Source organism: Mustela nigripes, chromosome 6, assembly GCF_022355385.1.
Source record: "Mustela nigripes isolate SB6536 chromosome 6, MUSNIG.SB6536, whole genome shotgun sequence".
Taxonomy (NCBI): domain Eukaryota; kingdom Metazoa; phylum Chordata; class Mammalia; order Carnivora; family Mustelidae; genus Mustela; species Mustela nigripes.
The window spans coordinates 98,321,969-98,338,356 of NC_081562.1; the positions used below are offsets into that span (position 1 = coordinate 98,321,969).

The 16,388-nt window shown below is 40.7% G+C and overlaps 1 protein-coding gene and 1 long non-coding RNA gene across 4 annotated transcripts in view; one reads left to right on the top strand and one right to left on the bottom strand.

Annotated features, from left to right (window-relative positions):
• The window catches only part of C6H12orf56 (chromosome 6 C12orf56 homolog), a 105,218-nt gene that overhangs the window by 76,970 nt on the left and 11,860 nt on the right, over positions 1-16,388 (top strand). The window contains exons 7-8 of the mRNA XM_059403608.1: positions 8,408-8,514; positions 9,939-10,028. Of these exons, the coding sequence (XP_059259591.1) occupies positions 8,408-8,514; positions 9,939-10,028 (197 nt within the window). The remainder of the gene's footprint in view (positions 1-8,407; positions 8,515-9,938; positions 10,029-16,388) is intronic.
• The window catches only part of LOC132019877 (uncharacterized), an 84,666-nt gene that overhangs the window by 26,900 nt on the left and 41,378 nt on the right, over positions 1-16,388 (bottom strand). Inside the window, exon 6 of one of the 3 annotated variants that reach the window (XR_009404870.1) lies at positions 7,552-7,658. The exons of the other annotated variants lie outside the window; for them this stretch is intronic. This is a non-coding gene — a long non-coding RNA (uncharacterized LOC132019877). The remainder of the gene's footprint in view (positions 1-7,551; positions 7,659-16,388) is intronic. 3 annotated transcript variants of the gene reach the window in all.

Sequence of the window (16,388 nt, forward strand, 5' to 3'; positions counted from 1 at the left end):
TTGGTCTTCTATATCACTAATTCTTTCTTCTGCCTCATTTATCCTAGCAGTGAGAGCCTCCATTTTTGATTGCACCTCATCAATAGTTTTTTTTTATTTCAACTTGGTTAGATTTTAGTTTTATATTTCTCTAAAAAGGGCTTTTATATCTCCCGAGAGGGTTTCTCTAATATCTTCCATGCCTTTTTCGAGCCCGGCTAGAACCTTGAGAATCGTCATTCTGAACTCTAGATCTGACATATTACCAATGTCTGTATTGATTAGGTCCCTAGCCTTCGGTACTGCCTCTTGTTCTTTTTTTTGTGTTGAATTTTTCCGTCTTGTCCTTTTGTCCAGATAAGAGTATATGAAGGAGCAAGTAAAATACTAAAAGGGTGGCAACAACCCCAGGAAAATATGCTTTAACCAAATTAGAAGAGATCCCACATCGTGAAGGGGGAGTAAGTGGATAAAAAGAGGTTCAAAAAGAAAGAAAGAAAAAAAGAAAAAACCGAAAAGAATTAAAAAATGAAAATGAATAAAGAAAAGTATAAAAAAGAAAATATATATATATTAAACTAGTTAAAAACATTAAAAAAGAAAAGGGTAAAAGTAAAAAAAATTTTAGCAGTAGAAGAGAAAAAAAATGAAAAAAGAAAAAAATTAAATTAACTGTAAGACTAAAAAAATCACAGGGAGAAAGCCATGAGTTCCGTGCTTTGCTTTCTCCTCCCCTAGAATTCTGCTCTCCTTGTTATTGAAACCGCACTCCTTAGTAGGTGAACTTGGTCTTGGCTGGATTTCTTGTTGATCTTCTGCGGGAGGGGCCTAGTGTAGTGATTCTCAAGTGTCTTTGCCCCAGGCGGAATTGCACTGCGCTTACCAGGGGCCAGGCTGAGTAATCCGCTCGGCTTTGATTTCAGGAGCTTTTGTTCCCTGAGCGCTTTCCGTAGAGTTCCGGAGGACGGAATACAAATGGCGGCCTCCTGGTCTCCAGCCCAGAGGAGCCAAGAGCCCGTGGCCCCACTCCTCAGTGCGCCCTCAGAGAACAGCGCCCAGTTACTCCTGTCTTCCTGACCTCCTGCCACACTCTGAGCTCACCGTGCCTGTGGCCGGTTCAAGGTAACCCCCAGCTGTGAGCTCACTGTCGGCTCTGTCTCTGTAGCCGGCTTTCCCATTTCAGTACCCGCAAGCTCTGCGACATTCAGACACCCCCAATCCTTCTGTCACCCTGCGGGATCTGAGGCCACGCTGACCCCGCGTGGGCTTCGCCCCGGTTTAGCCTCTGGAGCGATGTCCCTCAGCGGAACAGACTTTTAAAAGTCCTGATTTTGTACTCAGTTGCTCCGCCGCTTGCCGGGAGCAGGCCCCTCCCCCCGGGGTCTATCTTCCCGTTGCTTTGGATTCACTTCTCCACCAGTCCTACCTTTCAGAAAGTGGTTGTTTTTCTTTTTCTAGAATTGCTGTTCTTCTCTTCGATCTGCCGATGGATTTGCAGGTGTTTGCAATCTTTAGATAAGCCATCTAGCTGATCTCCTGCTAGCTGAAGTAGTCTCAGCCTGCTACTTCTCCGCCATCTTGACTCCTCCGCTCTGTGTTGTATCCTAATTCTGGTCAGTGGTCTCATTACTAAGCAGCTGCCAAGTGCACAGCTTCCCCAACATACAAGACAGTCCTGGCCATTTTTTAGATTCTAAGTGCTTCACATGTAGGATGACCAACCATGTGGGTTTGCCCAGATTTGGGTGACCAACTGTCCCAATTGGCCTAAGACTGAGGAAGTTCACAGGATATGGGACTCTCAGTACAAAACCTAGGACTGTCCCAAATACACTGGGATGGTTGATCACCCTAATCATAGGGCATATTAGCTGTATAGAATAGTATGTTGAATGTCCCATAACACTGAAACAGGTAATAATGATGTTGTGCTACCAAGTCTAAATCATTTTAGACTTTTACTAGATTCAGGCTGTTAGGAATAGAACATTCAGGGTCTGACTCCAAAACTTCAGAGGACTATGGAGTATTGAGAGACAGGCATTGAAATGACACCCAAAATTATTATGAACATGGAAATGGGAGTCCACGTGGAAAGCCTAAGGAAATTGGTACATCCCACCCAAATATTCCTCTCCAGTCTGTCGCACACATGGCATCAGTTTAATCCATCACAGATTGTGTGATCCAGGTGGCTAAAAAGCCTCTGGTGGCTCTCCCTACTGAGTTCAAACACCTTGGCTTTGGCATTTAAGGCTCCCCACTAATGACCACTGTCACTGATTCCAAGTTTGGACAGGTATGGCCTTTATTTTAGCAAGGTGTATTTTCAAGAAGGGACCAACATCTATCTGCACAGGGCAGGCTCTGGGCAAACTAATCCAGCTGTAGATACTCCCAGGGAAAGCACAGTGCTCAAGGGTGAGAGTGATGTCTACATAGTGTGCAAAATGAAACATCAGACCATTTCAGCATGTGGGTGGATTATACCCAAATGTCTACACAAACATTTGGCACCAAGAAGACCTGATTGTTTAGAGTTTGGCAATAGGGGCTTCATGGAATGTGGGGTTGGAGAGGTGACAAGGATATAAAGGTTGTCAAGAGTAAACCTAGCAGCTGAGAGAGGATTGGCAAGGGACAGAGCAAGGGCATAGAGATGTCCATTTAGATAAACTTGACACCACCAGGGAACTGGGTTTGAAGCAGATGGCTAGGTAGAAGAACTGAGGTACGTCCTACAGGTTAGACAAGGAAGAGAGGTGTTGATGTTAAACACCAGAGTGTTGGTCTGGAGGCCATTTAAGGGTCTCTCATTTTAAATGGGCCTGATGCAGGGGGCCTCAACTGTGCAGCAAAAGAAAGATGTGGATAAAGAGAATAAAGCTAGGCCTAACCCACTCAACCCCACACTGCATTGTTTTCACTTCTTTCCTCTAAAGGCTCCATCCACGGGGATGACTCAAATACCCTGTCCTTTCTAGCCCTTCCTTGTTTTCCCCTGCTGTTCACCATCTCTAGGCTAATCCTTCTTCTATCCTCTCCTGTTAAAATCCTACCCGTTCAGGGGTGCCTGGGTGCCTCAATGGGTTAAGCCTCTGCCTTCAGCTCAGGTCACAATCTCAAGGTCATGGGATCGAGCCCCAAATCAAGCCCCACATCAGACTCTCTGCTCAGCAGGGAGCCTGCTTCTCCCCTCCCTCTGCCTGCCTCTCTATGATCTCTCAAGCGCTGTTCTTCCGCCTTTCCTGTCTTCCTCTCTGGGGAGCTTTGGAAACTTACCCTTGCTGATCTGTTATGGCAGAACTTTCTGCAATATTCTTTAATCTGTGCTGTTCTAGTAAAGTAGCCACTAGCCTCACTGAAGGTGGCCAGTGACTAAGGAAGTGCAATTTTAATTTTATTCCATTTAGTCAATTTAAATTTAAATAGTGCCGCGTGGCCACTGGCTACCTATTGGACAATGACGTCCTATGGCATCTCTCATAGCACCTTCTCTTCAATAAATGCAACAGATATTTACTGCATGCCTGTTCTGTGTCAGACATGGGAATAGGCATTAGGAAAGTGAGCATGACACAGTTCCTACCCTCAAGATTAGGGCAGATATTCTCCTTTTCACTATAGTTATTGGCATATTATTCTTATTTACCATTATATGCTATAAGCTTCTTCAGGGCAAGCATGTGTCTTACTCATCTTTGTACTCTCCCTAAGGCCTCACACAATACCATGTTTATACCAGGGCCCATAATCAATTCATACTGAACTGAAAGTCTATTCTCTTATGAAAAATTATCCTGATCAGAAATCTAGGAATAGAAAACAAACTCAGGGTTGCTGGTGGGGAGATGGGGTAACTGGGTAATGGACATCGAGGAGGACACGTGACATCACGAGCACTGGGTATTGCATAAGACTGATCAATCACTGACCTCTACCTCTGAAACCAATAATACATTATATGTTAATTAATTGAATTAAAAATATTTAAAGAAAGATGTCTTTTAAAGTTAATTTCTCTAAGTAAAAAAGTTAAAAAAGAAAAAGAAGTTTAGGAATAGAACATTCACGTTTTATTGCTTAATTGCAAACACTGCAGGACGCCTGGGTGGGTCAGTTGGTTGGGCCAGTGCCTTCAGCTCAGGTCAAGATCCCAGGATCGAGTCCTGCATCGGGCTCCTGGATCCACACGGAGTCTGCATCTCCCTTTGACCTTCCCCCCTTTCATGTTCTCTCTCACTCTTTCTCTCAGATAAATAAAATCTTAAAAAACAAACAAACAAACAAAACAGCAGCTGTTCTTTAAGGTAATGTCCTTAGATGGACTAAAATTGATCTTCTAATTCAGCTATCAAAAATGAGAGGCCAAGGGGCCCCCAGCTGGCTTAGTTGGTAGAGCATGTGACTCTTGATCTCAGGGTTGTGAGTTCAAGACCCACGTGGGACATGTAGCCTACTTAAAAAAAAAAAGGATTAAAAAAATTAAAGGCTAGGGGCGCCTGGGTGGCTCAGTCGTTAAGTGTCTGCCTTCGGTTCGGGTCATGATTCCAGGGTCCTGGGATCAAGATCCGCATCAGGCTCCCTGCTCAGCAGAAGGCCTGCTTCTCCCTCTGCCTGCTGCTCCCCCTACTTGTGTGTGTGCTCTCTCTCTTTCTCACTATCAAACAAATAAATAAAATATTTTAAAAAAATTAAAGGCCAAAATGAATAGAGAGGGAAATAAAAGGCATATGGGCAGTCTCCTATTTTTGGTCTTTCCACACACAGTGTGGGCCGCCTGCCCACCACCATGCCACCAAGACCGTAGCCTTATGTTCTCTCTCTCTAATCCATAACCACAATCTAGTCTCATATTCGTTTACACAGAGTTAACATATATAATTCACAAAAGTCAACATTTTTATCTTCTTCCAGAGCTTTTTTCTTTTCTTTTTTTTTTTATTAAGTGGGCTCTGCACTTGGGGTGGGGCTTGAACTCACAACCCTGAGATCAAGATCTAAGCTGAGATCAAGAATCAGACACTAAACTGACTGAGCCACCCAGGCACCTGTCGGAGCTTTTTTCTTTAAACAGTTATAATAGCTTTATGTTTAAGCAGTGGGTTTCCCACTTTGTGCTGGGCTCCCTGGAGAACATGAGGTTGTGTGAAGCTTCCTTAGGAACCTTCACTGGGGTGGGGAGATTAGAGGCACCTCTAATTTTTGGTTCCTGAGCAAGATGATGGAAAATTATACATAGAATAATTTCATATAAATAAAATCTTACAAATATATATAATTGTATATAAATATATTATGTATTATAAATGCATACACACGTGCACACACACACACACACACACTTTCCCCCATTTGAAATCATCTGTATGTGGTATAATTTTCTTTCAGGTAATCTCTCTTTCTCTCTCTCTTCTTTTTCACAAGTAAATTTTAAATTATGAGAACATTTTGTGGTAGACTGACTGAAACTATGCTTTAGGAATACAGATACCATGTCTGCTTGGCTCGAGGTAGTATCTCATTACCTAGCACAGCGCCTGCTACATAGCTGGCAATGAGTAGTTATGTGTTCAATGAATGAATGAATGAGTGAATGAAAGAGTTCTCCATCCCTGTTCCTTCCTAACCCTTTATTTTTTCCTCCATGAGGTTCTTTCTTAATTCAACAATTTTTTTTTATTATGGTAAAATACACTTAACAGAAAATTTACTATTTTAACCATTTTTAAGCATATGGTCCAGTGGTATTAAGTAGGAACACTGTCTCATTGTGCAGCCATCTCCAGAACTCTTTTCATCTTGTAAAACTGAAACTATACTCATTAAACAATAACTCCCCATTCATCCCTTCTCCCAGCCCCTGGCAATACCATTCTTCTTTCTGCATCTATGATTTAGCTTCTCTAAGTATCTCACGTAAATGGAATCACTCAGTATTTGTCTCTTTATCACTGGCCTATTTCACTCAGCATGTCTCACAGGTACATCAGTGTTGGAGCTCACTTCCTTTTTAAGGCTGAATAATATTCCACTGTATGTAAAGACCACATTTTCTTTTCCATACTCCGTTGATGGATATTGGGTTGCTTCCACATTTAAGCTATTGTGAACGTTACCACTGTGAATATGGGTGTGTCAATCTCTCTGAGACCTTGCCTTCAGTTCTTTTGGGACTATACCCAAAAGTGGGATTACTAAATCCTCTGGTAATTCTATTTCTTATTTTTTGAGGAACCACCATACTGTTTTCCGCAGCATCTGTACCACTGTACATTCCCACTAACAATGCACACAGGTTCTAGTTTTCTCACACCCTTGTCAACATTTGTTATTTTCTGATTATTTGTAGTTTTGATTTGCATTTCCCTAATGATTCATGACGTTGAGTATTTTTTCATGTGCTTACTGGCCATATGTACCTCTTCTTTGGAGAAACTATTGGGATATAATTTACATATAATAAAAGGCACTCATTTTAAGGGTTTGGTTTAAAGAGTTTTGACAAATGTATAAACCCATATAACCACCACCCCAATCAAGATTTAGAACACTTCTATCACCCCATAAGGCTATATAGCCCCTTCTACAGCCCCATAAGGCTACCTCATACATTTGGCAGGCAGTTTCCTCCCATCCATGGCCCCGGGCAATCATTGTGCTTTTTGTTGATCGGATTCCACGACAGAATGTATAGAGATGTACAGAAGCTTTCTGTTGCCTCAGATTCCACTTACCCAGAAATGTACACTCTGTACTCTTTTGTGCTAGCTTCCTTTGGCCTAACAGTTTTGAGATTTCTCCATGTTGTTGCAGGGTGGTGTAAGATACTTTACAAATAAAACTTTGTAAAAAAGGGACGCCTGCATGGTTCAGTGGGTTAAACCCTCTGCCTTCGGCTCAGGTCATGATCCCAGGGTCCTGGGATGGAGCCCCACATTGGGCTCTCTGCTCAGCAGGGAGCCTACTTCCCCCCTTCTCTCTCTGCCTGCCTCTCTGCCTACTTGTGATCTCTGTCTGTCAAATAAATAAAATCTTAAAAAATAACAACAAAACTTTGTAAATAAAATAAAACTTCCTGAACTAGTGAGCAGGTGGGAGATCACAATAGTAACTGATAAATTTATTAAGCACTTATGATATGCTGTGCACCATTCAGGCTTTACAGATACTATCTTACTGCAACACCCACCAGGTGACATTAACTCTCTTTTAGACATAAAATAAGTCATAGAGTGTGTAAGTCATTTGCCAGATATCATACAGCTAACTGGGGTGTGACCTCAGAGTTAGGGTACAAAGCCACCACACTGTGCTCAATTACCAGGGCCCTGGTAAACGGCAGCTGTTCTCAGAGGGCCCGGCATACACCTTGCTCCTTCTCCTCCTGTCCCTCTCTCCCGCTGCCATCCTCAGCCTCTTGTCATGCCTTAGCACCTAAATAAAGGTACACGTAATACCTTTTTAAACAGAGTCTAATTTGTCACTAGTCGACAAAAGTCCTGGGGGGGGAAATAAGTAAGAGAGAAAAGGAAAAGAAGCAATTACATTATCTTTCTTATTAGTACCAACCTGCCTGATTTCATGGGCCAGTGCTTATTTCATGCTCGGATTTAGCTCATGAGACTGCACAGAAGCACAAAAAAACTGGTTCACGCACTCTTAAGTCAGTGTTTATTCTGTAAGAGATGACAATCGACATTTCCACTGTATTAACAGAATTATTAGTATCATTCTTCACTGTCTTCATTAGGCTATACCAGTGCTGTGCCTTCACTTGCAGGTTAGCAAACATGTTTAAAAAGTGTTTTTCCAGGGGCGCCTGAGTGGCTCAGTTCTTAAGCATCTGCCTTCTGATCAGGTCATGATGCCAGGGTCCTGAGCTTGAGCCCTGCATCAGGCTTCCTGCCCAGTGGGAAGCCTGCATCTCTGTCAACCGTCTCCCACTCTTCCTGCTTGTGTTCTCTCTCACCCTGTCTTTCTCTCTCTGTCAAATAAATGAAATCTTTAAAAAAAAAAAAAGTTTTCTAGCCATTATTCGTTATATCCTCACAAAGGTCAAGTTACTTTGGAAAAGCAGAACTATAGGAGCCTCCATTTAATCTAGTATTCATAAGTAACTGAATGATTTGCCTGAGATTATACACCTATGTCTGGAGGGTCTTCGGTATTAACAGTAGAGCCAGGCCTAAGGGGCATCTCTTAGCCTCACCCCCTAGGCTTTAGCTCGGGCTCTGTTCACCAGGACAGTAGTCTCCTGGTTTAAGTAAAAAGTGTTTTCACATTGGGTTACGCTATTATTAATGAGAGGTATTATAATTCACTTGGTTCCAGAGAATAAATAATATCTTCATATTTTTATTATGTAAAGATAGAGTTTTACCATCTGATACCTAATGACCATCTTCTTTCCTACTTGCTTTCACAGACCGGTGACCTTTTCTATTTCCTGGTGAACAAACTTCATGAGTACTTGCCAGAGTCTAGGGATAAGAGCTCACTTCAAAATAAAAGCCAAAGGGCCGATGAGCTGGTGTAAGTACTAACTGGATAGTCATAGATTTTTCTCCCCGGAGGGTACTGAAGATAAATGGAAGGCGCTGGGCAAAATATATACTGTAGTAATGATTAATGGTGCTGCAAATTTTGCTTCACATAGATTTTTTTATAAGATTTATTTATTTATTTATTTGTGAGAGAGAGACAGAGTGTGCGTGCGCACAAGCAGGCAGAGTGGCAGGCAGAGGCAGAAAGAGAAACAGACTCCCTGCTGAGCAAGGAGCCCGATGCGAGACTTGACCCCAGGACTCTGGGATCATGACCTGTACTGAAGCCAGTGGCTTAACCGACTGAGCCACCCAGGCATCCCAGTTTTGCCTCACATAGATTTTTAAAAATAGTACTCATTTTGTTCTACTTTTCGTGGGGGGCTGGGAGGGGCAAAGGAAGAGGGAGAGAGAAAATCTTAAGCAAGCTCCACGCCCAGTTCAGAGTCTGACACAGGACTCGATCTCACAACCCTGAGACTATGACCTGAGCTGAAATATGGAGTCAGACATTTAATGGACTGAGCTTCCCAGGTGTTCCTGTTCTACTTTTTAAAGAAAGGCTATAGGGGCACCTGGGTTGCTCAGTCAGTGAAGTGTTTGGGTCCTGGGATCAAGCCCCACTTTGGGCTCCCTGCTCGGTGGGAGTCTGCTTCTCCTTCTCCCCCTCCCCTCACTGTTTCTACTGTACTTGTTTCTTCTCTTTCTCCCTTAAATAAATAAAATCTTAAAAATAAAGAAAGGCTATATAAGAAATTAGTAATATTGGTTGTCCCAAAGGGGGGAAAAAAAAGGCATCAGAGAAAACAACTTTCACTGAATTCCCGTTTTTACCTTTGAAATTTTGAGCCAAAAATTACTTATTGGAAAAAGTTAAAATTATTAAAAATAATTTTATTTGTTTATTTTTAGGATTTTATGTATTTATTTGATAGAAAGAGAAACAGAGAGAGTGTACGCACAAGCACACAAGCAGTGAAAGTGGCAGAGGGACAGGGAGAAGCAAACTCCTCACTGAGCAAGGAGCTCGATCCTAAGACCCTGGAATCATGACCTGAGCTAAAAGTAGATGCTTAACCAATTAAACCACCCAGGCTCCCCTAAAAATAATTTTAAAATAGCGTGTGATTATCAGAAAAAAATGTTAAGGACCAAAAACACTATGAAAATGACTTGTAATCCTGACATTCAGCTATTAATTAATTCGCTCAACAAATATTGTTGAGTGTTTACTATGTAGCAATCACAGAGTAGGGACTCAACCAATGTTGACAATTAACAAACAGAATTTCCTTCCCATACGTTTTCTATATAGATATGAGAGCAATTTTATTAAGGGTTACTAATTTTGTGAAGTTCTGAACTTGCCATGCAACCATGCCACTCCTGTGCTTTCTTTGCTTTGTTTTCTAGAGCATGCATTGAAATTATACAGACTCTGGGACTGATGTTCAGAGAAACAGAAACTGAGTCATCGCGCCTGAGCACGTTGGCAGCTAAAAAGTAAGGTCTTTTATTTTTATTTATTTATTTATTTGTAAAGATTTTATTTATTTATTTGACAGAGAAAGAAATTACAAGTAGGCAGAGCAGTAGGCAGAGAGAGAGGGGGATGCAGGCTTCCCACTGAGCAGAGAGCCCAATGCGGGGCTCAATCCCAGGACCCTGAGATCATGACCTGAGCTGAAGGCAGAGGCTTAACCCACTGAGCCACCCAGGCGCCCCAAGGTAAGGTCTTTAAGGAGACATTGGCACCTTGAAGTTACAACCCATTAACTACTCTATTGAGTGTCTTCCAAAACTCATAGCTCTCTTAGTTCTCTGTCCAAACCCCGTATAAGTATATTAAACTCCTTTGCCTTTCCACTTCCTTCTTTGATGAACACGGAACATAGTGAGTTCTCCCAGGCTCTCTGGATTATTAAGGGCACAGAGATTCTCTTAGCATAATTTTATCTTTTGTCATGGTCTGGTGAACTTGAAAAAGCCCAAATGCCTCATCATACGTTAAAAGCCAAGGGTTCTCTTGGGCGCCTGGGTGGCTCAGTTGGTTGGACGACTGCATTCAGCTCGGGTCATGATCCTGGAGTCCCAGGATCGAGTACCACATCAGGCTCCCAGCTCCACGGGGAGTCTGCTTCTCCCTCTGACCTTCTCCTCACTCATGTTCTCTCTCACTGTCTCTCTCTCAAATAAATAAATAAAATCTTTAAAAAAAAATAAAATAAAGTAAAAGTAAAAATAAAAGCCAGGGGTTCTCTACTAGAATTTTACAGAGTACCTGTAACCCCACATAACAGAAATATCACATTGCAAAGGCCAGAGTTAATAGTAGCTTCATTTAATATATAATTGTGTGACCTTGAAGTGAGTGACAGCGGGAGGGCTTATTAACATATAGAGTAAGCTGCTATGATAAAGATATGTTAAAATATGTGGGCCACAGAAGATAGAAATTTACATCTTTTTCATATACTAGTCCAGAGTAGAGAGTCAAGATTTCCTCTAGGAGATCAGCCAGAGACCTAGGTTCCTTCCCTTTTTTTGCTCTGACATATTTTATTATGCTATCTCTGTCTTTATGGTTGAAGTTGGCTGACCTTCACGACTTCCTTAAACCCTATGGGATGCAGGAAGAGAAGTAGAAGGCAAGCAAATTTCCTTTTTAAGAGAGCCATCTAAGATTTTTCTGCTCATATTCTGCTGATGAGGACTTTAGGCATATGCCCATATCTAGCCTCAAGAGAAGCTGGATGTGTCTGCAGTTGCATGGCTCTGTAGTTAGCTAAACTTTGGATGGTGATAGGGACACCTATTATTAAAAGGAAGAATGAAATAATGTGTAGTAGGGGGACAATAGCATTCTTTGCCACAGAAAATATGTGTTTGCATATTTCATATATCTGCTTGACCTTTTTATATGGTTTGTAGACTATGAATTATATCCTGAGCCAGTGTTCAGACTATAATCTTAATTTTTTTCCACTGTCATCAACTGTTTACTTAAATTTCCTGTATTAGAAAGTGGAAGGAAAATGAGGGCTATGGGTTCTAAAACATTTGAACCAGGGAGAAGAATAAAAACTTTATTGTATGTCCTGGCTATTTATTAGAAAACTTTACAAATGAATTTTGATGATAATAACATGAACATTTTGCTTTTTAAAGATTTAATTTATTTATTTGACAGAAAGAGATAGTGAGAGAGGGAACACAAGCAGAGGGAGAGGGAGAAGCAGTCTCCCTGACAAGCAGGGAGTCTAATGCCCCAATGGGGGCTCAATCCCAGGACCCCAGGATCCTGACCTGAGCCAAAGGCAGACGCTTAATGACTAAGCCACCCAGGCACACCTCATGAACATTTCTTAAGCAATTTGCTCTGTGCAAATTGCTTATGGGTGTACTACGCTATACGCCAGAGTAGCCAAACATTTCTTTTTTTTTTTTTTTTTTAACATGTAATTATTATTAGCTCTAGGGGTACAGGTCTGTGAGTCGCCAGGTTTACACACTTCATAGTCTCACCATAGCACATACTACCTTCCCCAATGTCCATAACCCAACGCCCCCCCCCCCACCCTGGGCAACCCTCAATTTGTTTTGTGAGATTAAGGGTCTCTTATGCTTTGTCTCCCTCCTGATCCCATCTTGTTTCATCTATTCCTTTCCTACCCCCCCAAACCCTCCACATTGCCTCTCAACTTCCTCATATCAGGGAGATCATAAGATAATTGTCTTTCTCTGATTGCAGAATTGTTAAACATTTCTATAAAGGGCCATTGAATAAACATTTTTGGTTTTTCAGGCCATAGAGTGTCTGCTGCAGCTATTCAACTTTGCCACTGCAGCATAAAAAGAGTGATAGACAATTTATAAATGAATGGGCACAGTTCTGTTCCAATAATGCTTTATTTATAAAAATGGGTTCTGGGCTATTTGGCCTACGAGCCATAGTTTCTTAACCCCTGCTTTGCAGCAAAACAGGGAAGACACACACTATTGTTTTCTCAGAATACTTTTTTTTTTTTAAGATTTCTTTTTTTTTTTTAAGGTAATCTCTAAACCCTGAGTGGGGCTTGAACTTATAACCCTAAGATCAAGAGTTGCATGCTCCACCAACTGAGCTAGTCAGGTGCCCCCTCTGTATACTTCTTTATGCAGCTGATAGTATCATTTCCCCAATCTCCGGGACAGAGATTCAAGATTACTTCTTACATTTATATCTAGCCACACTGAATTACTGCTCAATTATGTTACCCTTTTTGCCCATCTTTTCATCCCTACCTCTCTCTGAGTTGAAGAACCATCACTCTTACTATCCTCTGCTTTTTCAACTGTTCTGTCTTAAGTTGGTTTGGCCACATCAGTCCTACTATAGTAAGCCTCTTTCCTGAGATGACTAATTCTTTTTATCTATTTCTTGGTTTTTTTTCATGTATTTCAATGCATATATTATATTGCTATAATAGAGTCAGGTTGTAATACTAACTTTTCAGCCAATTTTGATATGCATAGGGTCAAGTCATGTTACATGTAGCCTTAACTAACAGTTAATGTCTAATATAACTGCATTAATCTTCTATTACCCTGTAACAAGTTACTATAAACTCAGTGACTTAAAATAATATCAACTGTTTATCCACAGCTTTTGTGGATCAGGAAATCTGGGCATAGCGCAGCTGGATTACCTTGCTCTGGTTTCACAAGGTGGCAGTCAAGGTGACAACAGACTAGGGCTGCAGTCTCATCTGAGCCTTGGGCTTATCTTCCAAGCTCACTTGGGTCTTTGTGGCCTGAAGTAATTTCCTTATAAACTTGCTTGCTTCTTGGTAAGAAACTATCTCTGCACTCAGAGAAGCTCTAAGCGCTCTTTGGAGGGCTCAAATGGATAATCAGGCTCACCCAGGATAATCTCTCTTTGATTACCTCAGAAGTCAACAAATTAGGAACCTTAATTATGTATGCAAAATCCCTTTACCTTTCTCATCTAACATAACATAATCACAAGAGTAATAGCTTAATATATTCACAGGTCCTATCCATACTTAAGAGGAAGGAATTATTTAGGGTGCATATACCAGGGGCAAAAATCTTGGAAGCCATATTAGAATTCTGCCAACCACAAACAACACAGAGTGACTTATGAGACCATGAGTTTGCCTTTCAAAGTCTGTATATATATTATAAAATATATTGTAATGCATTCAAAATTCTCACATTGGAAATAATAACAATCTACACAATGAAAGTATCAAAATTGTTGGCACATTTTAAGGATGTGCTGTCAATTCTATAATAAGTATTTTGGGGATGAAACTACCATTTAGATTAAGATTTCTTCTATTATTGACCCCGTGTGTTTTAAATAGTGTTGACAGGAAGAGTAGATTTCAAACTAAATTCCATTTGAGCAAATATAAAAGCATTTACTCATTTCAGAATTTTCCTCTTTATTTTTTTTATAAGTAAAGATTTTATTGGTTCAATTCAGTTCATTGAATTCTTCCTGTAACGTGCCATAAATCCATTCTTATTTTAATACTGTTAAGGTTAAATTCATATATTATCACAGAAAGTGACCCAGAATTTGAGAGTTCCTTCCTTTAACCCTGGATATATGATACTTTGAAAAGAAGCTGTTGCTGAAAACAAAGGACATTAAATAAATCAGTACATGGAATATCATTTCAAACTTAAGATTAGGAAAAGCTTCTAAATGAAATGTTTTGATTTAAAAAAAAGATTATTTATTTATTTGAGAGAGAGAGAGCATATGCAGGGGGAGGGGCAGAGGGAGAGGGAGAAGCAGACTCCCCACTGAGCAGGAAGCCCCACTTGGCTCTTGATCTTGATCCCAGGACCCTGGGATCATGACCTGAGCTGAAGGCAGATGCTTAACCCACTGAGCCACCCAGGCACCCTATTTTGTTGATTTTGGAAGGGTCTTCTAAAAGTAAGATTGGCCATTTTAAAGTAGCCTGAATAAAACATTAATAAATATCCTGTAGGACATACTCTGCTTTTTTGAGAAGTGTGTTGACATGATTCTTCTTTTGTAGATATAGGAACTAACCTGCTTTTTGCTTTGGAGAAAGGAGGGGAATTCTTTTTATTAAAATTTTGGTTAATCATGAACTTCTTTTTTTTTTTTTTAAAGATTTTTTATTTTATTTATTTGACAGAAAGACATCACAAGTAGGCAGAGAGGCAGGCAGAGAGAGAGAGAGGAGGAAGCAGGCTCCCTGCTGAGCAGAGAGCCCGATGCGGGACTCGATCCCAGGACCCTGAAATCATGACCTGAGCTGAAGGCAGCGGCTTAACCCACTGAGCCACCCAGGCGCCCTAATCATGAACTTCTAATCATGGTGATGATTTAAGTGATTGTAAAAAGATTGGGAAGCCTCAAATATTACTAAACAGGGATTGTTTACAGTCTCATTTAGTCCATTATGAAAATGGTTATGGTGATAGAGGATTTTTATATAGTCCTATCTATACATTCTTTTACTGCTCCCATCATCAAAGCTACTCTGATACTGTCTTCAGTTAGGCAACTGATTTTCGTAGTGATCTGCATTTGGCTCCTTTTCAACTATGCATGAATTATATAACATATATGAAGATGGTACCATCAAACCTCATCCCCTCAGGATCCTCAATTTTTTTTTTTTATTTTAAAGATTTTATTTATTTGTCAGAGAGAGTGAGCGAGAGCGAGCACAGGCAGACAGAGTGGAAGGCAGAGTCAGACGGAGAAGCAGGCTCCCTGCGGAGCAAGGAGCCGGATACGGGACTCGATCCCAGGACGCTGGGATCATGACCTGAGCCGAAGGCAGCTGCTTAACCAACTGAGCCACCCAGCCGTCCCAGGATCCTCAATTTGGATTGTGATTTTTTTTTCCTTTTCCTTTTCAAATAACAGGGTACATTATTCAAACATAGAGTGGCAATTTGAGTTATTAGTGTAGGTTAATGGATAGTACACTGATTTTGAATGGAAAAGACTTAAAGTAGTATTAGTTTTATTAACTAATATCTAGTACTTCAGTGGAGCAGTAAGCCCTGAAATGCCTTGTTTAAAAGAAAAGCTTTTTTTCCTCTTTTTTTTTTTTTTGGTGCTATTGTTGGGAATATAAATTGGTGCACCCACTCTGGAAAACAGGATAGAGGGTCCTCAAAAAACTAAAACTACAATTACCATATGGTCCAGTTCTATTTCTAGGTAGTCATCCAAAGAAAACAAAAACACTAATCCAAAAAGATGTATGCAACCCTATGTTTACTGCAACATTATTTACAATAGTCAAGGTACAGAAGCAACCTAAATATCTACCAATAGATGAATGGATAAAGGTGTCGTGTATATATATAGTGGAATATTATTTTACTATAAAAAAGAATGAAATCGACATTGCCAAAGGCAAGGGAAGCAAGGGCAAAAATGAACTATTGGGACCATCAAGATCAAAAGCTTTTGCACAGCAAAGGAAACAGTCAATAAAACCGAAAGGCAACTGACAGAATGGGAGAAGATATTTGCAAACAACATATCAGATAAAGGGCTAGTATCCAAAATCTATAAAGAGCTTATCAAACTCAATACCCAAAGAACAAATAATCCAATCAAGAAATGGGCAGAGGACATGAACAGACATTTCTGCAAAGAAGACATCCAGATGGCCAACAGACACATGAAAAAGTGCTCCATATCACTCGGCATCAGGGAAATACAAATCAAAACCACAATGCGATATCACTTCACACCAGTCAGAATGGCTAAAATTAACCAGTCAGGAAACAACAGATGTTGTCAAGGACGCGGAGAAAGGGGAACCCTCCTACACTGTTGGTGGGAAAGCAAGC